Below are 23,627 nucleotides of genomic sequence, written 5' to 3'. Positions count from 1 at the left end.
GAACCAAGTTGTATTCAAGTCATGAGCTACTTCAATGATTTTTAAAGTTTGTTTTGTTTTGTTTTGTTTTGTTTTGTTTTGTTTTGTTTTAATGTGAGAGGTAAAGAGCAAAAGTGAGAGTTAGAGGAACAATTGCTCCTACATCTTCTGGTTCACTCCCCAAATGCCTGCAATGGCTGCGGCTGGGACAGGCCAAAGCTGGGAGCTAGGGACTCAGTCTTGCTGTCCCACTTGGGTAGCAGGAACACAGTGACTTGAGCCATTGTTGCTGCCTCCCAGGGTCTGCATTAGCAGGAAACTGGAGTCAACATCAGGAGCCAGGACTCAAACTTAGGCATTTGGATTTGGAACATGAATGTCCTAAAAAGCATCTTAACCCCCAGGCCAAATGTGCCCTGCTGCTTTGATTTATTTGTTTGTTTTTTAGAGAATTATTTACTTATTTAAAAGTCACAGTTACAGAGAGAGAGAGAGCGAGCAAAACACAGAGAGAGAGATCTCCTACCTACTGGTTCACCCCCAAAATGGCGGCAACAACCCGGGCTGGGCCAGGCTGAAGCCAGGAGCCAGGAGCTTCATCTGGGTCTCTGACGTGGCTGCAGGGGCCCAAGTACTTGGGCCGTCCTCTGCTGCTTTCCCAGGCACATTGGCAGGGAGCTATATCAGAAGTGGAGCACATGGGACTTGAACCAGTACCTATATGGGATGCTGACATTGCAGGTGGCAGCTTAACCCATTATGCCACAATGCTAAACCCCTGCTGCTTTGATTTAAAGCAGAGTTGATATATGTAAAAGTCCAGAGACTAAATATCCTTGGATTCACATACTCTGCTGCTATAGCACAAAAGCAACCACAGACAACACATAAATGAATGCATGGCTATGTCCCAACAAAACTTTATACACATGGAAATTTGAATTTCATCCGATTTTCAAGTGTCACAAAATATTGGTCTTATTTTGTTCAACCCAATGAAAAAAATAAAACCTATTCTTTGCTCACAGGCCATAAAAAATTATGCAATAGCCTGGATTTGGCTCACTGCCATGATTTGTTGAACTCTGATGTAAAAACCCTAAATTGGCAACTTCCCTAGGAAATGGAAAGAGTTTTTTAGTTTCCCAAGGAATTAACTGCCAAAGCAGAAAGCAACTGAATCTCTGGGAGACTGAGCTGATTTACGTTCAAATATCAGCTGCTTACCCAAGCAAATGCATGAGTTTGGAAAAAAGAGATGGAAGTTTGGTTAGGTCCTCACAAAGACGTTTCTTCCTTAGCTTCTTCCCTTCTTCTTTCTGTGGGTTTTTATTTTCAGTAACCATAATTTCCTTTTAGTGTTTTTTGAATTCAAGAGAAGGATCTGGAACTCCATTATCATCAGTTATTCCTGATCTAGAGTCTTCTACTGCCTTGTCTCCTAGAACTGCTCATTGTACCCTAAGTCTATTACAACGTTATTTCACACACAATATTTCAGTATCATGAGTTGTTTAAGAAATGACAAGAACAGAAAATTATGCCATCATTACTGTTCTTTTCAAAAAAAGGAATTCAGGAGTGAGTGTTGTAGCACAGTAGGTTAAGCCACGCCTTGGGATGCCTGCATCCCATATGGCAGTGCCAGTTCAAGTCCCAACACCTTTGCTTCCAATCCAGTTTCATAGTAATGCACCCTGGAAGGCATCAGATGATGGCCCAAATGCTTGGACACCTGCCACCCATGTAGGTGACACAGATGGAGTTCTGGGTTCCTGGATTAGGCCTGGTCCAACCCTGGTTGTTGCAGGCATTTGAGGAGTAAACCAACAGATAGATATTCTCTCTCTCTCTCTCTCTCTCTCTCTCTCTCTCTCTCTCTCCTTCCCTCCTTCTCTTTCAAGTAGATAAAATAAACAAACATTTAAAAAATAAGAAGAAATTCAAACTCCTTCTCAGCTAAAGGACTACATACACAACACCACTACGACAAAAGCCTTGACAACACTAGCAGTTATACTCAAGATGTTATGGGAAAAGCTCTGTACAAACTGTAAAGTGGTGTGTATATATATATATATATATATACACACACACACACACATATATGCATGTGTTAGCAGTATTATTATGCCAATTGTCAAGGATGACTTTTTGTCAAAGTGAATGTTTGCGAAAGAGCCAGTGTTACTACAAGGTGACTAGAGATACTCTGAAGGGGGCAAAAGTGAAGTCCTGCTCTCATTTAAACAAAACACTTGAGTTGGAGATCTGATTACAGGCCTGCTTCTGCTGACCACTAGCTGAGGACATAGGGTAAATCACTAACTTCCATGAGCTTTCATCCTTATTTTGTAAAACAGAAGGTTTTAGACCAATCCTTGAAGACCTTTCCGCGGTATGCCCTTGAGGTATTTTGAGCTGCAAATGAAAACAAACAGGAAAAATGAAGTTGCTGAGCACATACTAGGTTCTTCCTCTTAATGTCAGAAACATGTTCAAACAAGAAAATATCTCAAGCTGCTCCTGGCTGGAAGACCCTAGACACTATGGAAACCAAGTAGGTTGTGCTTGCATAGTCAATCGCTTCATGCCACATTATTGCCTGGTTGCTGTCATGGCCTTTCCAAAATGAAATTTAGATCCTATAATTTATGACCAATATGACACATGTGGAAGGTGAAGTGCAGCACATTCCCAGACAAGGAAAAGTAAATATGCCCTGAGCTTCCTTCACAGAAATATATATCTCTATGGGCTTTCGGTGTTTGAATGCCTTTGGCCTAGAATAAAACTCTTCTGGACAAAAGCTATTTCCAACAAATCATTCCAAAGGCAACAATCTCATAGGGTTTTCTCTTTATTGTTTATCTTGAACTCCAGGCAGTTTTGCCTTGGTTCTGATAACAGTAAACCTCTTCACCTTCATGAGATGATTTCTAATGAGTTGCATATTTTCTTAACAGTTTCATACTCCCTGGGTCTCTTGTCTTAGTTTGACAAGGTACAGCAGGAGTGATCCATATGTGAGCGGCAAAGTGGCACTGGGCTGGCAGGCATTGTTGTCTGACTTGTGCTAAGCTCAAAATCATTAGCTAACTTAAATAAAATATAAAAAAGAGATTCATAATGTAAAAAAAAAATCGTTAGCTAAAGCCCATGGGGTGGGGGAAGGAGGAAGCAACAGGAAGAGCATCTGTTTTCAAGTTTGTTGCTTGGGATGGGGGAGGCAGGGGAAGCTGGTTGTTTATACAACAATTTATGGTTACAATTTCAATGGTTGATTACTTGAGTTCTTCATCCAGCTCCTAATCACAGATCAAACACGGGTTCCAATAACGAAGTAATTTTAGGCATGATTACAAACAGTCTCTTACTGAGGGCTTTTTCCTAGGAACATGGAGTTCTCATGCCTCACTCAGTGTTGACACCATGAGGACAAGAGATGGGACTGCAATCCTGCTGTCCTGGTGACATAGCGCTTGGGCCTGGCTTTGTGCCCCCTTTCGCACTAGTTGTCTCCTCAGAGTGGTCAATGTAGTGATGGCAGTACTTCTGACAGCACCTCCCTTCAATACTCCACCATTGAGCCAGTAATATCTTCAGGATAAATGGCTCTTTCACCCTTCCCCTGCTTGATCACCTTAGATGGCTCCTTCCTGCCTACCCAACCAGTCTACATCTCCACATGACTTCCAAGACACTCCATGATGAAATCTGTAAATATCACTCCACCACTGCTCCCAGAGATCTTCATGCTTGCCCTTGTCTCTAGAACTGTACAAAGCTGCTTCCTCTAACAGGATTGCCCTTCCCCTCTTCTCTTCCCAGAAAATTCTAGCTTCTCTTTGAAAACCAACAGGTGCCCTTTCTGTTGCGCAGCCTTCTCTATACCAATCTCTACCTTTTGAGTCCATTTTGTTTAGACATGATTATATCACATTGAATTATGTGACTTGTCGACACCATTATCTCTATTTCTATCTTTTGTGGATGGTGGGCCTTTTGAGGGTATATGGACCATGTTTCATATTTGCCTTTCCCCTACTCTCATTAGACTGACACTGAGTGGCATCCAGCAAGTGTTTGTTGGATCACAGTTAATTTTGTTAATTGGATTTACACCAGAAGTGGATCACAGAAAAACTGTCTTTTGTAAAGAGTATCAAATGATCACCTACACTCCTGGTAGTACACTCAGCCACACTCACGATACCATTTTTTCTCCCATATACACAAAAGTATATGTCACACATGATAAATATCATGTGATAAACATGACAGACATCAGGGCACATGGGCAGCCCCTTGGGACTGATCCAGGTAATAGGCTAAAGGTCACCATCATTTTCAGGAAATAGAGGGCTTGAAATCTGTAACCCTGACACTTGCATGCAGAGCTGGTTTAAAAGAAATACTGGAAATAAGAAGAGTTCTCCCAAGACTTTCTAGCCATTGGCTTAGCCACCTCCCATTCTGCAGAAGTGACCTTCCTCCAATCCTCAGACAGCAAAGGGAAGCAGGATTTACTGCTGGTGTCAACAGGATCTAGGAGTAAAGAATTTCAGGGAAGGCCAACCTTCTCTAACTGGTGTCTAGGGAAAGATCTCAAAGGGCAGAGCCTGAAAAAAAGCAGTATGAGAATAAGAGAAGAAAAGGTATTCCAACACCAGTGTTTTGAACTTGAGCACACTGTTAAATAAAAGAATGGAGATAAAAGAGGTGAAGGTTGAACCCAGTTTAAACTATGTGGGTACACAGGTTAAATGTTTTGTTTTGTTTTGTTTTGTTTTTACTAGCTGAGTGTTTAACTCTGTTAAATTTCTGTTCCAAAAAGTCATTAAGATTTTCCTTGCCTGCAAGGATGGTTTTTGAATTTAAATAATCCTTACAGTGTCTAAATTCAGGGGGATTTAATAATGGAAGTGAGTGAGTTAATACACAAACAGAAATTGAATGGGAATGGTCCTTGCCTCCCCCCAGTCTGTGTTCACTAAAAACCTCCACACTAACATGTCACGTGATGTCATATACCAGTACTCAGGGAATATGTCTACAATAAAGGTACAGATCTTATTTTTCAAACATGCTTCCTGAAAAAAAATTGAGACAGCCATCATAAAATCTTTAAGAATTCCATGATTTTTAAGATTATGACCAATTGTTTTAAAAAAAACAAACTCCTGCTTTCATTCCACAAACACCACCTGAGTGCCTTCCAGGGACCAGACACTGTGAAGAATGTTGAAGATGGAAGGGGAAATGCAACACCATCACTGCACTCCAGCAGCACAGCCTACGAAGGGCTACAGAGGGTTAACAAAACAACCTGGCTCCTCTTCCACCACCTGACTGAAATTGTCTGCTTGAAGGTCATCAGAGACCTCCTGGCCAAGTTCACAGACCTCTTTTTAGGAATCAGATTTCTTGGCAATCTTATTCTCATGACATTTGAACAAACAGCTGAATGAATTTAAAGATCCAGAACTGAAGATATCTAGGAAAAGACTTTTGTTTTACTAGAAACAGAAGAAATTGCAAACATCCTAGAGTAACGGGGAGCCTGGTATATTTAAATATTTTATTTGAAAGGCAGAGTTACAGACAGGCAGAGGCAGAAAGAGAGAGAGAGAGAGAGAGAGGTCTTCCATCCACTGGTTCACTACCCAAATGCCTACAATATCCAGGGGTGGGCCAGGCCAAAGCCAGGAGCATGGAATTCTGTCCTCATTGCCCACATGAGTGGCAGGGGCCCAAGTACTTGAGCCATCTTCTGCTGCTTTCTCAGGTGCATTAGCAGGGAGCTAGATCAGAAGTGGAGCAGCTGGAACTTTAATTGAAGCACTTATGGGATGCCAGCATCACAGGTGGAGGCTTAACCCAATGTGCCACAACATAGGCCCCTAGCCTGGTACATTTAAAGGAGGCCAAATTCGGAATGCCAATGGGGCAGAGTACTACAATATAAGGTTGAAGAAAGAGGGGTCAGATTGTGAAGGATTTTGCAATATTTTATTCTGAATGAGATCCAGAGACACTGCAGGTTTGGAACAGAGGTATGACACGATCTGAATTAATAGTTTAAAAAGATCCATCACTGTGGTAACCGTCTAGCAAAAGAGACTCTAAGGGACTTATGGTGGATACTGAGGAGCAAATCAGGAGACTTTGGTATAAGCCCATATATAAAAAAAGATGGTGGCTTGGACTAGGATGGCAGAGGTGAAGGTGATGAACAGTAGGCAGATTCCAGATACATTATGAAGGTAGAGGAGATAGAATCTGCTGATGGATTAGGTGTAGCCTGAAAGAGAAAAACAAGTGTGGATGAGACTAGGGATTTTTACCTAAGCAACTAGAAGGGCAGCATTGCCATTTACTGAGATGGGAAAGATTGAGAGGAACAAATTCTGGGGAAAGTCAGTAGTCTGTCTGGGGGCAGGTGAAGTTTGAGATACCACTTAAACTTCCCAAAGGATCTGAGGACTGAGATGATGGTTATAAGGGTCTGGGGTCCAGGAAAGTGGTCTGCCTGGAGATGCACAGAGAAGCCGAGCCTCTCTCTAAGCAGGTACAACACAACTCAAACTACACCACCAGCCACTTGGTTTAAGAGCTAGCTGCATGCTCCTACCACACTATGCTCACCCTGGCCTTTGTTCTCAGGGCCCACACGGTCTGGAAATGTAGAGTTCTAGTGATGGAAAAAGTTGCTTAAGAAAGAACTACAGTGATAGATGCAGTAATTCTGTTATTCTAATTGTCTAGCCTTCACTGAAGAAGTGTATTTTTAAAAAATATTTTATCTGATAGGCAGAGAGACACAGACAGACAGACAGAGCTCCCATCTGCCTACTCACTCTGCAAAAGGCTGCAAAAGCCAGGGTTAAGCTGGGTGGAAACCACTCAATCCAGGTCTCGCATATGGATGGCAGGGACCTAAATTACTTGAGCCATCATGCATCCTCCCATGGACTGCATTAGAAGGAAGCTGGAGTCAGAAACCAGATACAGGACATGAACCCAGACATTCCAATGTGGGATGTGGGCATCACAACCTCTGATGGCTACACTAAATACTTGCCCCATTTTTGATGGAGCTTTTATATAATCTTCTAAAGCATATAAGGGAACTTCAAAAATTTCATGGAAGAATGAAATCAAAAGGTAAATTGATTTTGGTGCAAAAAATTTGAAGTCCTTATATAGGATCATAATATATAATTTCCATGAACCTTTTTAAGACTCTTCATATGCATGGATTTCAAATTTGAGCCAAACCTTAATACATTGTTGGTGGGAATGTAAACTGGAACAAACATTATGGAAGACAGAATAGAGATTACTCAGGAAACTAAAAATAGATCTTCAATACAACCCAGCTTCTCACTCCTGGGAATATAACCAAAGAAAATGAAATCAGCATATGAAGGAGTTATGTACACCTATATTTATGGCAGCTCAATTCACAATAGCTAAGATACAGAATCAACCTACATGTCTACCAACTGATGACTGGATAAACAAAATGTGGTATTTATACACAATGGAATACTACTCAGCCACAAAAAATAAATAATACCCTGGTATTTTTGCAACAAAATGGATGCAACTGGAGATTATTATGCTCAGTGAAATAAGCCAGACCTAAAAAAGACAAATATCACATGTTTTCTCTGATTTGTGGTTGATAATATATAGAATCTAAAAAACTGCAATGTAAAAACAAAGTTATTTGCACCAAAATAAACTTATCTTTAATTCCGTTTCTCACATGCTTTTAAAAGTATCTTTGTACTACCATCAGAACATCGAGTTCGGTATCAATTCAAAATAGCATCCTGGAAATCATGGACACTTCGTCGGGAGTCCAATGCCTAATCAAATTCTCACAGTGAAGGACATACTATCAGCCCATGTACCCTCAGACTAAACTCTTGGGGTATTATTTTGGGGAGGGATGGAAAACTGCATGCAATCAAAGCAAGAAAATCCCAGTATCTTATTCCCTGCACAAATCAATTAAAGTGAAACAAACCAGATACTGAAACCCATCTGTAAAGCTTCACCTTTTCATTGCACTCCATTTGTCCACTGCATACATTGTTAGCTCTTTACTAAAGTTATTCCCTGGCTGTGGGCTTGACAAGTACTAATTATTCTCACCCATTTTGCCATTCTGCAAACAAGACTCCTAAATGTTTAAACGTGATAAAAGTTGAAAGTCTGGGGAACCTAGCTTGCTCCAAGTTAACCACAGCACTTTACAGCCAGACAGATATCGAAGACAGAAAGCTGGATCAGAGGACACAAGGTAGCTTACCCTGGTTTCCTTACACTCAAGTGTGAAAGAGTAGGTACTTCAAACCTCTGCCTCCTGACTAAGAAGCTCTGTTGGAGGTACCGGGGTCATAGTCAGATGCCCAAAGACTGATTCTTCTTCCATTTGAGCATTGGAGGGCATTTACAGATTCTGCCACAACTACGCTTCTTAGTCCATGGAGGAAAGAGAATCGGCCAGGTCAGTCAGGAGGACTGAATGCTGGCCTTCAGGAAGCTGGGCCAGTGCAGGGCAAAAGCAAGCTGCCAATCCCTCAGTTCTCCATGACAATACCAAAAGTGATGAGGCGATTTTGTGGATGTAGCTGGTGTGTTTTGTGATTCACGGTCAAAAAACTGGCTCATGATCTTGGTTTTTTTCCTGTTAAATCAGCATGTGCATCTATGCAGTCTATCTGTCTGCATGCCTGCCCAGATAAGTTTCCTGCCTGTCCACCTGCCTGCCTTTCCATTTACCTAGATTCCAAGAGAAGAACCAGAGAGCCCACCAAGTCTATAGTTATGATCTAGTACACAACTTCAATTTACAGAAGGAGAAACCAAAGTACAGAGAGGAGTGTCCTGACCAAGGACCCTCAGTGAACTAAATGATAGGGTTGGAATGTAATACTAGGTTGGCTGATTTTCAGTTCTTGGTCTTTGTCCATCTCTGGTTCAGCCTCTTACTGCTTTGTCTCTGTACCTTGATATCCACATTTTCTTTTCCTCTCTGTGTGTCTCTTTCACACACAGATAAGCTTTGGGAAATTAATCACAGTTTGGCATGTGTTCTACTTTTCCACTGTTCTCCCAAATGATCATATATTTATAACACAAATACTTAAGAGTAGACTCCCATTATCTTACTGCATTGCCTCAGCTCCAAGTTCTGGTTATGTTTTGATAATATCTCCTTATGCTATACAGGTCACACTAGGTACCTTTATTACTACACAGATGTTGCTTTCACCTGTGAGCTTATTAGGAAATATCTCAAGGCTAGCTTCTTAAATCAATTTTTATGATAACTCTTCTACCCCCAAGTTGATCCTGACCTTAGAACATTTGAAATATTGTACAGATTTCCCCATGGTAAATCAATAATCCACTTTTAATTTGATCCATACCTTCCAATGAAACTTGTTGATAGTATAAAACAAAGAAAGAAAAAGAAAATTGTTTACTTTCTCATCTCTACTTTAAAAAAAAAGCGCTGTAATCTATTGGGTATTACATAGAGAATACGCTTCAACTTGAAAAGTCACAAAAAGAGAGAGAATACTCTCTAAGGGATTTTACCAATCCTATAGAATGTGACTTGCCACTTTCTGTTTTCTTTGGATTTATATGGGAAGGGAAATGAGCATATCAAGTGTGATGGATATTCTTTCCAGTTTGTTGTCTGTTTTAGATTATATGCTCCCAGAAGACAGGGCTATCTTAATCCTCTGTTCAGTGCCTATTTTGAGTCTTATGGAAACAGGCAATGAATCTGTGCTTTTGGCTCAGCTGAAGTTGCTGCTAGAAATAGAGCTGGTATTGCAAAATGAAAAAAAAAAAAAAAAAGAATGCTGGCTCCTTACAACAGGTCTGATGAGAATTATTCTGAACCAGTCTGGTTCCACATTCGGCAAGAGCATAGAATAGTCTCTATAAAAGCTACTTATTTGAAGCTGGATCTCACCATTCTACCTGTCTTTAAAAATTGGCAAATACATTTAATGTGAATGCTTGCAAATCATGCCAAGGCTGAGAAGAGATTTACGTATGTGGTAAAGTAAATGAGCATACCTGCTCCATTGCTCACTTCAGTAAGTCATGGAGTAGTTTCCTCAGTAGCTTCTGACCCATCAACCACACACAATGCAAACTCTTTCTTGGCACCAAGGGTATATCTCTATATTAACATGCACCATATTCTACCACAGTGTTTAGTTCTGTCTTCCCAATTCAACTGTGAACTCCATAAAGGCAAGATTGACTACTGTACCCCAGGGCCCCGTCTAGCACAGTAGTTGCTCAAGTAAACACACCGAGCAGATCAATGTTTCTCAAAGCAGGGAGCTGAAATCACTGAAGATGTAGTTAAATGGCTATCACTGGCTTCTCCACACTTTACACAATCGCCTTTATTAGCTCTCCTTTATCAGGGACATTTCTAGAGCAAATGAATCACTAAAGGAAAGTGGTAGAAACCACTTCAGTTAGCACAAGAAGAAGCACAGAGAAATGGTTTTTAAGTCTTCTTCCATGGCTTTCTTTGTCCATTCATCTCCAACTTAATATTCTTGCTTGTAAGAGTCTTGCTTTTCTTAGACTCACACTGACTGTATTTCACCAAAGTGGCATATTAGCCTTATATGAATGTAAATGATACAAAATATCACAAATGAGATTTCCCTTTATTTGGTGCTAATGAAATGAAAGGACTATATTATAAGCTGTCATAACCAGATTTCATATGTCACAGCTGTACCACATAGTTTAGAATATCACTACATGGTTTTTTATATACTAACATATTAGTTAAAATATGTTTGCCAATAATGACAGGTGTTGACCAGAAATGATAGTAGGCACAGAGAGACAGTACGGTTGTTAGTTACAGATGCCTAAATGGTTACGAAAGGACAACACCCATTACTGGAGCCATTTCACCACATCTAAAAACATGGATGTGCTTACCACTAGTTAGTTTACCATGTATTTTTGTTGGCATTCAGAAACATTTCAGTAATTACATATAGCTCTCACCTGGAGCCAAAATCATTATCAGTCAATTTGATCTTTCATTGGGAGACCTGGCTCCATATCATTTTTGATGTTTCCAAGAATGAAATCCAACCATAAAGGATACATTTGCCCCACTGAGGTAATTCCAAAGACAACATATTCCTTATCAAGCACTCCACTTATTTCTTTCACAACAGTTATTACAATCTGGAGATGTTTTATTGAAGTGATTACTTTGGATGGTTTGTTTCCACCACTAGAATGTAAACTCCCTGAAAGAAGAACTTTTCAATTGCCATCCCTAGCACTAAACATAGTGCTGGATTCTGGTAGGTGTTAAATAACTATCCCCGCAGTGACTGACTGAATTAGTCCATTAATAGTAAATCTTCCGTCACATTACTGGATAATAACCAAGTTGCAGGCTGGTTTACGCTCAACCCCAAAATGACTCAGTATCAACCAACCTTTGATTGTAGACTATGCATAATAATGAACGGGGCGGGCATTTGGCCTGCATCCTATTTAAGAGTACCCGGATTCAATACCCTGTTCCTGCTCCTGCATGCCAACGTGGACCCTAGGAAGCAGTAGTAATGGCTCAAGTAATTGAGCTCCTACCTTCCACTTGGAGGACCTAGATTGAGTTCCCAGCTGCTAGCTTCAGCTGCGCCGAGCCCTGGCTGTTGTGGGCGTCTGGGGAAGTAAACTGGCACATGGGAGCTTTACGTTTGTGCGTCTGTCTGTCTGCCTCTCAAATACATACATTTTTAGATAGTAGTGAACAAAAGGACCGATTCTCAAGATGTGAAACACTTCCTGCATGAGAAGGGGCAATCAGAGATGCTGTGCTTGAGACTGCTGTAGGACAGAAGGCTGAGAGGAGGACCCTCCCCTCGTTCTTCTGCTTTTGCTTTGCACTCAGATTAGCAAAGCGACGCTCAGATACTCACGTTAAACCATAGTTCACATGGGTTGAATTTAAAATCAATCTCGAGGGTAATATTTTATTTATAAATATTTTTACTGGCTTTGTGAAAGAGACTCTGAATCTGCTCATACAGAGAGGAATAAATGAGGCTTATCGAACTCTCCTGGTAGATGGCCTTACATGAAATTTCATGATCAGTGAGTATTAAATCACACGGTTCTTCAATAATAAGACATTGTGTAGTTTTCAGAGACTCTTAAGCGCCTATCCTATTTCATTTTGTCCTGAGATGCCAGCATTTATAATTATAACTGATTAGTTTTTTGAGGCTCTCTCCATTTATTTCACCCCTCATGAATTTCATAAAACCTCTCTGTTTCCTATGTAGCCAGAAGTTAATTCTCATTAATTAGTCAGGAAAGGTTATTCAGGCAAACCACTATCACAGTGACCACTTTCCCTTTTACAGATTCAGACGTAGGCTATGGTCCAAAAGGAGTTTGTGGTCACAAAACGGCTCCTTCCTATAGCATCACACGATGCTCGTTTTTCCCCTGCAGCTTTTATTCCTTTTCACGCAAACAAGCTGTAATGGGCTTAAGACATTCTTTTATTTTGCCTCATGCATCATCTGTGACATTGTCAAATCAATTCGTATGAAAAAAATGGGCGAAAGACTGTGCACAGACTCCTCTTATAGACTCATGTGCATTTACATTTTAATATAGAAACAATCAGCAAAGGGCACTTAAAGGCCCATTTATGCCACTTTAAGATGACTTTGACATCCCACGGTTCTATATGAGCAGTCTTCTTTTAGGGCTCCTGACAAATGAACAAGAGCTCCCAGAGAACAGAAGTGCCTTGTGGGAAACAGAAATCAAGTTGGAGATTACAGCAGCCGTAAGAAGAAAGACCAGTGTGCCACCAAATGCTATTTACAGGTGGTTTCAAGCATACCTGTCCCCCAAATTAGGACAGTGAAAATGTTTTCAAAAACACACAAGGCCTTTGTTAAGCCCTCTTACAATTCCAGTGTCCGGCTGGTGAGGCAAAGCTACGTTGTTCAGAAAATCAAAGGAACCCACTGCATGATAAGCCAATGAAAGGGGAGGGACAGGAAGTCCCATAGTGCCAAGATGACAAACATTTTTCTCCTGAGGTACAATTTTAAGATTTTGAAGAAAGATCATTTGCCAAGTAGGAAATATTTTATCTCTGGAAGGGGACAGAAATCATCTAGTAATTTCTAACTTATGAAATAGTGTTCTCCATCTTTACATGCACATAAAAGCTCCTATGATACATAGTTGTGCAATGAATGCCCTGGACAAAGCTGTGAGGCCAAAGTAATGGAAAACATTACAGACAAAAATAATGTAGAATATGGAAGAGAAAGAAAAGGTGGAAGCGACAGATATGCCTGGAGAAAGATCCAAGATATTGAGACCATAAAATAAGAAACATAAATCTTCTGATGGGGAATGGGCTACAGCTGTCATTAAGAGTGAGTCTGGGCTGGCGCCGCAGCTCACTAGGCTAATCCTCCACCTGCAGCGCCGGCACACCGGGTTCTAGTCCCGGTTGGGGCGCCGGATTCTGTCCCGGTTGCCCCTCTTCCAGGCCAGCTCTCTGCTGTGGCCCGGGAAGGCAGTGGAGGATGGCCCAAGTGCTTGGGCCCTGCACCTGTATGGGAGACCAGGAGGAAGCACCTGGCTCCCGGCTTTGGATCGGCGCAATGCGCCAGCCGTAGCGGCCATTTGGGGGGTGAACCAACAGAAAAGGGAGACTTTTCTCTCTGTCTCTGTCTCTCTCTCACTGTCTAACTCTGCCTGTCAAAAAAAAAAAAAGAATGAGTCTGAAAAAGAAGACATCCACCTCTAACTGTGGAAGCCCAGTTTCTTCATTTATTTGAACTGAGTCTTGAGTTTTAGGCTCTATTTCCAACCCAGCCATTCTCTTTCAAACACAATCCTGAACTATCTGTCATCTGGCCCCAAATCCTCCAGAACAAAATTCCCATTACCGATTCCTAAAAGATTTTTGTGCACCTTTGTTGGTAAAGTTCTTTGTGCATAGAGAATTACAAGTGCGAGCAATAAATGTAGCACCAAGAACTAAACAGCAAACACAAGCCAACAAGGATGTAAAAAATATCAGCTGGTATGGTTAATTACACATCCAGTTACTAGGCAGTATTCTGTTGAACTGGTTTCTGGTCCTAGCACCTGCCACTAATTAGCTGCATGTTTTTAGGTAAGTCATTGTCTACCTGTTTATCTATTTCCTCACCCGCAGAACATACCAGTCTTTAATTAAATTAGAGTCAGAGAGGAACTCCCTGAGATCCCTTGCTTCTTTTCCTAAGCCCCATTCTTTTTCAATATCAAGATATTCTGTGACTGTAAATTAGAATTGAATTTTCAAACCCTTTTGGCTCCTCTTCTGAAAGACTCCTTTGCCACAGAATTATACTCAGCTTTTCTCTGAATTTTTAAGACTGCCCTTCCTAAAAATCTAGTGATGGAGCTCATTCTTGTTTTCAGACCATAGCCAAGTATCTGAATAAGAAATGGAACAGTCAGTGACAACACTGAATTTTTAAGGAAGGGAGATACAAAGGTTTTTCAGATGTCGGCAACTTTCTTTCTGTTCCAACTTCACCAAACCCATCCTTTCTGATCCTGCATCCTTTCCCACACAGCTCATTAGGACAGATGTGAGAAGGTGTTGGGGAAGTTAGGGAAGGCAAACTCTCTAAAGCCTACCTAGGCTCCCATAGGGACGTTAACCAGATGCTGAAGAAGACAACACAGTGACGGCTGGTAGAATCCTTAGTGACCTTCTAAGAGTTAACATGCTTTTCTTGGCACCTAACTGTAGAAGGCAACACGTGTAGCACATCATTTGGGAACCAACTTAGAATGCATTCGTTTGTTTCAGTGGTATTGAGCTGTTTTTGAAGATTCCCTGTGGGCAAGCTGAAAAGACAGTGAACTTTCAAATATTCGCATTTAAGAAGTTGACAGTTGCATCTGTGGTGCTGAATTGTTGACCTAGCTCATGGAGGTTAAAACAAGAAGCAATGTTTTACTTTCTTGTGACATTTACAAGAATTGTAAAGCTGGCTTTTGCTGGAAAATGCATGCTTAATCGAAGCAGTTCTGATATGCTCGAAAATGTCTCTATACATCCAGTTTACAAAATTAAACAGAATGTTGGAAAGAGATTCTGACCTGTGTCTCTGAAAACAACTAACTGTACCACTTCATAGCTAGAAATAACATTAAGGATCATCTACTTTTTTATTGGTGAGGAAATGGACTCAGAAAAAAAAGATGTCACATGTCTAAGGTCCATATCACTCACTCATGTGTAGCAGTTAAGGCTGGAACTCAGGTTTTCTGAATCCTGATCCAGGGATCTTCCCTCTACAGAAATGCAAAAAAACTAAATGCTTACCAACTTTAAATACTTGTATTTTTCTTTCAACGGTTAATTTGACTTGAGCAGCAAAAAATGCCCTGAGTAACCAAGTGAAATACTCATATCCCAAAGGATTAGCGGGTCTATTTACATCAGATCATGGGGAAGAGTGTTAACCTGCCAAATTCTAGTGCTGACAAAGACAAGAAAGGTGTCAAACAGAAATTGGACAAGGAGGTATGTTCGGTGATGCTTTGGGGCTTGCTAAAGGGAGACGGTCCTAATGATACAGTGACCAGAAGCAGCAAAATTAGAATTGGTAGCAAATCCAGGAAAGCATAAAATAGAGGAAAACAAAGGGTCCAAAGAGTAATTGAAGTCCACACAAAACCATCTGATCATTCTGTCTGCTATCTGATCAGTCTCTATCCAACTTGCTTTGTTTTCTTCATGGCACTTATCACTCTCTAAGATTATCTTGCTCATTGACTTGGATACGTGTTTAATTTTCAATTTTGTGCCATCCCTGCATGAACAAGAAAACAAGTCTGTCTTATTGTCCACAGGACCCATAGAATAGTGCCTGGAACTATAATATAATATAATATATATTATAATATAATAAGTGTTCAAGAGATACATATTGAATGAATGAATCTGAGAAAGATAAAAAAAGTTAGACCATGGTTGATGAAAACCATACAAGTAAAACTATTCCACACTTGAAATTCAAGGATGTTTTCATTATTATTCCTTCCAAGGAGCATAACAGAATGTCTCTAATTCATCAGTGTCTCTAATTCATTTAGAGCAAAAGAAATAGAACTACTGGTCAACATATGCACCACGATTATGACAGTTTTTGTGACATCAGAGTTCTGACAGGGGCACTAGCATAGCAAAATGGGATGTGGGCTCTGGGTACATAGCCATAGCAGGAGCTCTGGGATATGGATAGATTTTTATGTTTGCTAAGGTAAAGTGGGACCCTTGTGACTACAGAGTGAGCCTGAATGGACTTTGGAATTTAAGCTGGGGAGAAGAACACTTGGAATTAGGTTTGTGAACAAAGGACCACGCCCAATTTTTTTAAGCTGATAATGAATGACAACCTGTGAAAGCAAGGTTGTCACCATGAGTAGGTGATTCCCATTTGGTGAGTAAGCTGGCTTTTGAACACTCTCCAGGGTAATAACTCAATTGGTAATGACTGTACTTTATTTTAGGAATCTGGAGAATGGTACCATACTTCTGCAGAAGGGTTATCTTTCTCTGTGATAATCAGCCCTCAGTCTGTAATTTCTGTAGGTAAAGCCTATTTCTAACTAAATCTCCTAACCTCAGTACCCTCTAATTAAGTTTTCGAGTTGGACATAATCATTCTTAATTCTTGAATAACTGACATGCCAATCTGAAATGTGAAACTCCAAAACAATTCAATATTTACTAAGGAAATAATCAATTTCCAATTTGAATTTACGCACATTCTTTTCTCACTTTAGTACCGTCTTCTTTCCCTTAAGTTCCTCTTTGGTCATTAAGATTGTCAGTGAGGCCAGTGCTCTGGCGCAAAGGGTTAAAGCCCCAGCCTTCTGTGCCAGCATTCCATATGAGCACAGGTTTGAGCCAGGGCTTCTCCACTTCCAGTCCAGCACTCTGCTATGGCCTGGGAAAGCAGTAGAAGATGACCCAAGTCTACAGCCATACCACCCTGAATGCACCCGATCTCATCTGAAGATGACCCAAGTCCTTGTGCCCCTGCATCCACATGGGAGACCCAGAAGAAGCCCCTGGCTCCTGGCTTCAGATCAGCTCAGCTCCAGTCATTGCAGTCATTTGGGGAGTGAACCAGTGGAATGGAAGATCTCTCTCTCTCTGCTGTATCTCTCTCTGTAACTCTGTCTTTCAAATAAATAATTAAAAAAAAAAGATTGTCAGCAACGTCATACACATCAAACAACTTGGCACATTCTGCAGATATTTCCAGACCACATTAAACACTCAACATGCGTGAATAAAGCTAGAAGAAAAGGTACGAGACACGTAAGGACAGAGACCCTATATGTTCTATAATCGCTGCCTCACTGTTCCACATACAGGTGGGCATCTTCAGTAAATAACTGCAGAATGAATGACAGAAAAAGGTCCACCTTCCTCCTGGTAGAGTTATTTGCCTGCATTGAAAACCATAGCTACACCTGAAGCAGCATAGGTGTATGTGTCCATACACTCATGTGTCCTCAAAATTCCCACAGGCTCATCATTCTGCTGGAATACATCACCCTCCCCTTTGGCATGTGAGTTTCTACAACAAAACACTAAAACAACACCAACTTAATAAATGGCCCTGGGTTCTAGTCCCGGTTGGAGCGCCAGATTCTGTCCCGGTTGCTCCTCTTCCAGTCCAGCTCTCTGCTGTGGCCCGGGAAAGCAGTGGAGGATGGCCCAAGTGCTTGGGCCCTGCACCCACATGGGAGACCAAGAGGAGGCACCTGGCTCCTGGCTTCGGATCGGTGCAGCGCGCTGGCTGTAGCGGCCATTGGGGGGTGAACCAACGGAAGGAAGACTTTTCTCTCTGTCTCTCTCTCTCTGTCGCTAACTCTGCCTGTCAAAAAAAATGTCCCAAGAAAGATTATTTTAATTAATATTTCCTTGAAACACACCAATCTTCTAGCACCTAAAAAATGAACTCAATTTTCTGAGGAAAGTTGTTCCCCTTCACCTAGAAAATAGACATCTTTTCAAGTTTCAATTGGCAATTTATATCTCTAGCTGATAATAACACATTCATAGTTTACCTGTCATGCTTTCCCTGTAAGGCTCATTTTTAACTTCTTTGATAACAGACCACTTTTAGTGCTGCTCAGACTAATGCCCTGCACTTGTTCCTTGTTTTCAACTCTTAACATTACTAGAGCTATATTTCTCCATCTGTATGCTTGAGGATGACAAAAGCCAGGCTACACTTTCAACCTCCTAGGATATCCTGCCCTGGAGAATCTCAGCAGGCAAGTGGAAATGAGAGTTAGCCTGGAGCTCCGGAATGAATTAAGGATTGGAGAGGTCAATTTGGGAATCATTAGTGTAGAGGTGAAAGGTGAAGCAACTTGAGGAGATTGAATTACCCAGGGAGAGAACACAGTAAGAGAAGAGAAGCAGATCAATGACAGGACCTTGAGAATTGCTCCACTTAATGGAGTGAGGAACTTTGGCTGGGGGTGGGGGGTGGATAGGCATTGGTTTTGTGTGTGTGTGTGTGTCTGTGTGTGTGCGTGTGCGTGTGTGTAAGAGAGCCCACCCAACACAGGAAGGCTAAGGGGGTGCTTAGATGCTTAGATGACAACAAGATAAATTATGAACACTTTCAAGCAGAAGAAGATGTGGAGAAGTAGTAGACTCTCCAAAGAGGTCAAGAAGACTGAGGCCAGAGAAGAAGCCATAAGATTTTGAAACATGGAGGTCATGGATCACCTGTGGCAAAGCAGTCTTGCCAATGCTATTCTTGTAGACTTCATGTGCCCACATGTGGATGTGTACAGGTGTATATGCAGGAACCTACAGTGACCATAATATTAAATATTCATATGGAATGCGGCTTGTTCTGAGTGTGCCAGATGACAATAGAAACCACTACTGCTTATTAGTGTTTACCAAGTGCTAGGAATGGTGTTAAGCACTTGATATGCATGATACTTTAATCCCCGCAACTCTAGTTATATTTTACATGTGAGAAAAACAACCAAAGCTAACAGAGGAAAAATACATTGCTGAAGGCCACACAGTTAGAAAGTGGCAGTGCCAGGATTGGACCTGAGATTGGTTTGACTCATTCACTGTCTCAGTCTTTGAAGTAATAATTCCACTAACACTAATGCTAGTTAAGCAATCTATGCATGGGGGGGGGGAGCTGATACTGATTGGCTCCACCCTCCTACTTCCAGGCTCTTTGCATAGAACATCTTTCACATATCTACCATCACCATTATGGCTATATTTAGCAAAGCTAAACATGAGGGCATATTCAAAGAATTCTGATTCAGTTCTTTGGTGAACAAGTTGAAGTTATATGATTCCAAAGCAACCAGTTATAATTCAAATGTATTTACTCCAATAGTTCCAAGTAGTTTGAAAGTTTAAAAACAAAGGTGTGGCGTCATTGGTGGTTGTTACTGAGATTCAAATTACTGATAATCAAACTGATTGAAAAGTGAGGGAATTGGACAGGATGATCTTAGAGGCCCCCCTCCAGGCCCCCTCTATGATTTCTGTATTCAAATCTAATGCCAATTATTTTGAAGATATCAAGTATGATGTAGAATGTAAATGCAGCAGCAGAACTGGTTGGCATACAAGCATCCTTTTCTTCATTAGATTTATAGAAGCCTGTTGTTAAAATATTATAAAATTACATTTCTGGCTGTTCAAATATTAATTGCTAACTTAAAGAGAAGCTTGGAAACTGCATAACAAAATGATGCATTGAAAATCCAACCAAATATTTTGCTTAGAACAAACAGCAGACCTTACGGTCGAGCTTGCTAGAGGAAAATGAGAGAATGAGAGAGAGAGAGAGAGAGAGAGAGAGAGAGAGAGAGAGAGAGAGAGAAACACTCTGACAATTAATATCTTTGCTGTCTATAGAGGAACAAACAAAGTTCTGGTCTGAAGCAATTATCATTGCATTATTATTGCTGTTATTTTTGTATGTGCATAGTAATAATTCTAGGCATTTGGGATGACTTCCACTGATTACTCTTCCTCTGGATTACAAAAATCTACTCAGGCGACCAAATAATAGCAAGTACCTAAGCAAATTGTTCATTATGAGGCAGAGAAAATCATAACCTTATGCAATTATGAAACTGCATATACAAGGGGATTACCAAATGAATTGTTGCTTCATTAGTTTATTAGTGGTTGAAAAAATGCTCTAGTCTTGCAAATAGTTTTCATACATCATTCAGTCCACCAGAATTCAAAAATGGGCTCAGAGTGGGAATGGGACTTGTTCAATGACAACCCACCAGTTAGTAGCAGAGTCTAATACTCTTGCTACCATGACCTACGTGATGTATGACAGTTAAACATCGTCCTGCACTAATATTGTGTGATTAGGTGGCTGTGCATCTATACCATTTATCTCAATGAATTATGATCTGACTATAAACACTGAGTTTATTATTTTCATCTGTCCAGTAAACACATTGAGGCCCTAATGGTAAACATAGAAACCCAGCTACTGAAAATTAAACTTGGCACCTTAAAAATGGCTCAACTACTCTATTTTTTATTATTATTATTTTAATGGAGAACTTTCATTTAGTAAATATAAATTTCATAAGTACAACTTTTGGATTATAGCAGCTCAACTACTCTATTTTAATCGGAGTCTGCCCCTGTGGATGACAGCCAAAGCCACAGCCTTTGCTCTTGCTAAGCCATTGGGCCAAGGAGTACAGGTGGGATACATGTGTGTAGGAAGAGAAAGTAGAGGCAGTTGTAAATATTTCTGAGGCCAATAAGCCTGCAATGGGTCAAGTACAGTACTGGTGGGCATCATGTGCTAGGCTACTAAAGCACACATCTGCAAAATGGCGTGTGTTTCTCACTTGCCCCTGCAATGCTAGTGTCAACATGATGGTACAGCTAGCTCATGACACCAACCTTCACCTGCAAGGCCATCTTTCTGGCACAGGCTCAGTGTCCCCTTCTCCTGTAGAGAGGATCTTCTATTTGATTAGATCAGCTCTCCCACAGTGTTCATGTGATAAAAAGCCCCTGGCCTGTGGACTTCCTTTATCTTCCAACTCAGAGTATTTGCATACTTTAAAAGCCCTGATATTTCCCAATAACTGATTTCCTTCAAGGAAATGCTGACCTAGTTGTTTGCTATCCCACCATCCAGCCCAGGGACAGGCAGGTGTGCTTGCAGCACTACAAGAAACACTTGGTTGATGATGGTGGTCCTCTTAACCACACATTTTACTATGCCATCTATTTCAACAAAAAGAGAAAAAGGAGCAATGACTTATGGCCCAAATGTCTGGGGCTGTGGGTCTGAACACTCTTCCCACTTCTGAATTACATCAGCCTTCAGACCTGAGCCTGCATGCCTACATCGTTCCAGTTCCAGCCGTATTCAACTCAAAAAGAGCTCTAGAAAGGATTTATCCAACCCCAAAGCTTAACTATTTGTTATGCTGAAATGAAACTCCCAGGCGCCTGCACAGTCTATTTGTTATAGCTTAATTGGGCTTAGGTAAACTAGAAATGCATAGTCACTTACCTTGCTGCATCTAGAATCTGAAAAATCCTCCACCTGTTAAAGGAACAGTAAAACCAGTCGCTAGCAAGAGCTTGGTAAGAAAAGAGTTAAAAATAATAAAAGTTTTCCAATTCCCTTTGACAGCATAGTTCTCCAACTTCCCAAACTGCAAAGCAACAGTTCATGGATGGCTTCACTACTTTGCTCCCCATTAGCTCCTCTCAAGTAGTGGGGGAGATTCTGAATCATAGGGCCAAAAGGGGCAGGGCAGCACTGTCAGCCAGACCTCTGGAGGGCTGTGGGCTGGGAATGATGGATCTACCACTCACTCATGCTAATTCCACTCCCTCTCACAAAGAATGATGGCAATCTAAGCAAAAACAAAAGCCAATAAAGCAAAACCTGAACGAAGCCCACCCTGTGGCATCACTGAAATGGAAAAGCCTGATTGAAGGAACCTAGGAGGAATTTTTTTTTGAGAGTTTTCATATTATCAGGAATATATGAAACATATACAAAAAAGGAAAAGGACGATTAGACTTTGCTGATGCTCTTCAAAGCAAAAATTCAAAGCACACACAAAGTGATAATATAAATCATCTCTCTAGTCCCTTCCACCCAAACACAAGACATCCATCAAAGTAAAGAATGTATCCCCACTAAAACAAAACAAAAAACTAGCTGAGCTGTTTTCCTAATCTAAGTCTTGGAGTCACAAAACGCTAATTCTACTTTGTGGATTTCTGATATCAGTAGGGACTGTCAAGTTTTACCCAAGTCAGTTGCTAATTTGAAGATCTGAAATGAGCTCAGCTTTTTGTTTTTCACTATGCCAGAACAAGGGGTATTACAATGTAGTCAAACTTCTGTGTCCAAAGTAGATTTTATGGCTTGTGTATGTTCTTGGGAGAAAAGTTTTCTTTACATCAGCTAAGTCTGCAGGCTCTAGAGGTGCGTTAAGAGAGACTTTTAATAACACAGTGAGCAGCAGAGCCTTTGAGAAGCAATATATGACTATTTTCTCAACAGTCCCTGGTGTGGCTAAGCATCCCCTTCCCTAGTAGTGAGCTGTTAAGACTGCAGAGGTAGAAAGTGTTGTGAGAAGCGAAAGTCTGCTGGGTGAGCTCTGACATCATCTCTCTGCAACAGGACTTCGCCATGGCTGACTTACCACTGCATGCCCAATCGCTCTCATCTTCTACTGCAGCCACAAAAAGAAGTAATCTGGGGTACACGGACCTTCCCCATGACTTACAGTCCCTACACAGTGAAGAGAGGCCAGAACCCTTTCCACTGCACCTGGCCTCATGAACAAAAAACGAACAAAACAAACAAACAAACAAACAAACACAAACTAATACAACTTTGGGTAAAAAAAACAACAACAAGAAGACATTTTTAAAAAAGAAAATATAAAACCAGATGTTGATTCGCAGTACCAGAGAATCCCAAAGTGAAATATCTAATACTTTCCAAATCTGCAATATTCATTTCATTGAACTACCAGAAATCTTCAAATAATAGAAGGGCATACACAATTAACTTATATGGGGATGGCATTAAATTGAACGTTAATTCAGGAACTATTGTCACTTAAGATTATTACTTTTTTAATTTGTAGGTAAATTTCTTAATTGCCCATTAGAAATTGTCCAGTGTTTGCACTGAGAAGCCTTTTGGGAGCTCATTGTCTTACCTGGGTTCCAGATGGTCAGAGGTGCAGTATTCAATGATGAGCCATGAAAATGTTACAGGTGCACCAATCAGAAGGTTGAGTCGTCATCAGAAGTGAAACAAAGACCATCGGGAAAAGGTTTAAAAGGGAGGAAAAAAAAGGAGAGGTATCTGATTAGAAGAAAATGAATTAATTTTAAGAACCCACTTTATACATACATATATACATATATATGTGTATGTATATGTGTGTATATATATATTTATATATATTCATGTGCTCTTTGGAAATGTTCTTAA

General features: G+C 40.7%; 1 protein-coding gene across 3 annotated transcripts in view; it reads right to left on the bottom strand.

Annotated features, from left to right (window-relative positions):
• HS6ST2 (heparan sulfate 6-O-sulfotransferase 2) overlaps nucleotides 1–23,627 on the bottom strand; it is a 326,372-nt gene that overhangs the window by 69,925 nt on the left and 232,820 nt on the right. For 2 of the 3 annotated variants that reach the window (XM_062183205.1, XM_062183207.1), the window contains exon 3: nucleotides 21,675–21,707. The exons of the other annotated variant lie outside the window; for it this stretch is intronic. In XM_062183205.1, the coding sequence (XP_062039189.1) occupies nucleotides 21,675–21,707 (33 nt within the window). The remainder of the gene's footprint in view (nucleotides 1–21,674; nucleotides 21,708–23,627) is intronic. 3 annotated transcript variants of the gene reach the window in all.

Source organism: Lepus europaeus, chromosome X (genome assembly GCF_033115175.1).
Source record: "Lepus europaeus isolate LE1 chromosome X, mLepTim1.pri, whole genome shotgun sequence".
Lineage (NCBI taxonomy): Eukaryota > Metazoa > Chordata > Mammalia > Lagomorpha > Leporidae > Lepus > Lepus europaeus.
This window is presented reverse-complemented; position numbering and strand designations above follow the sequence as displayed.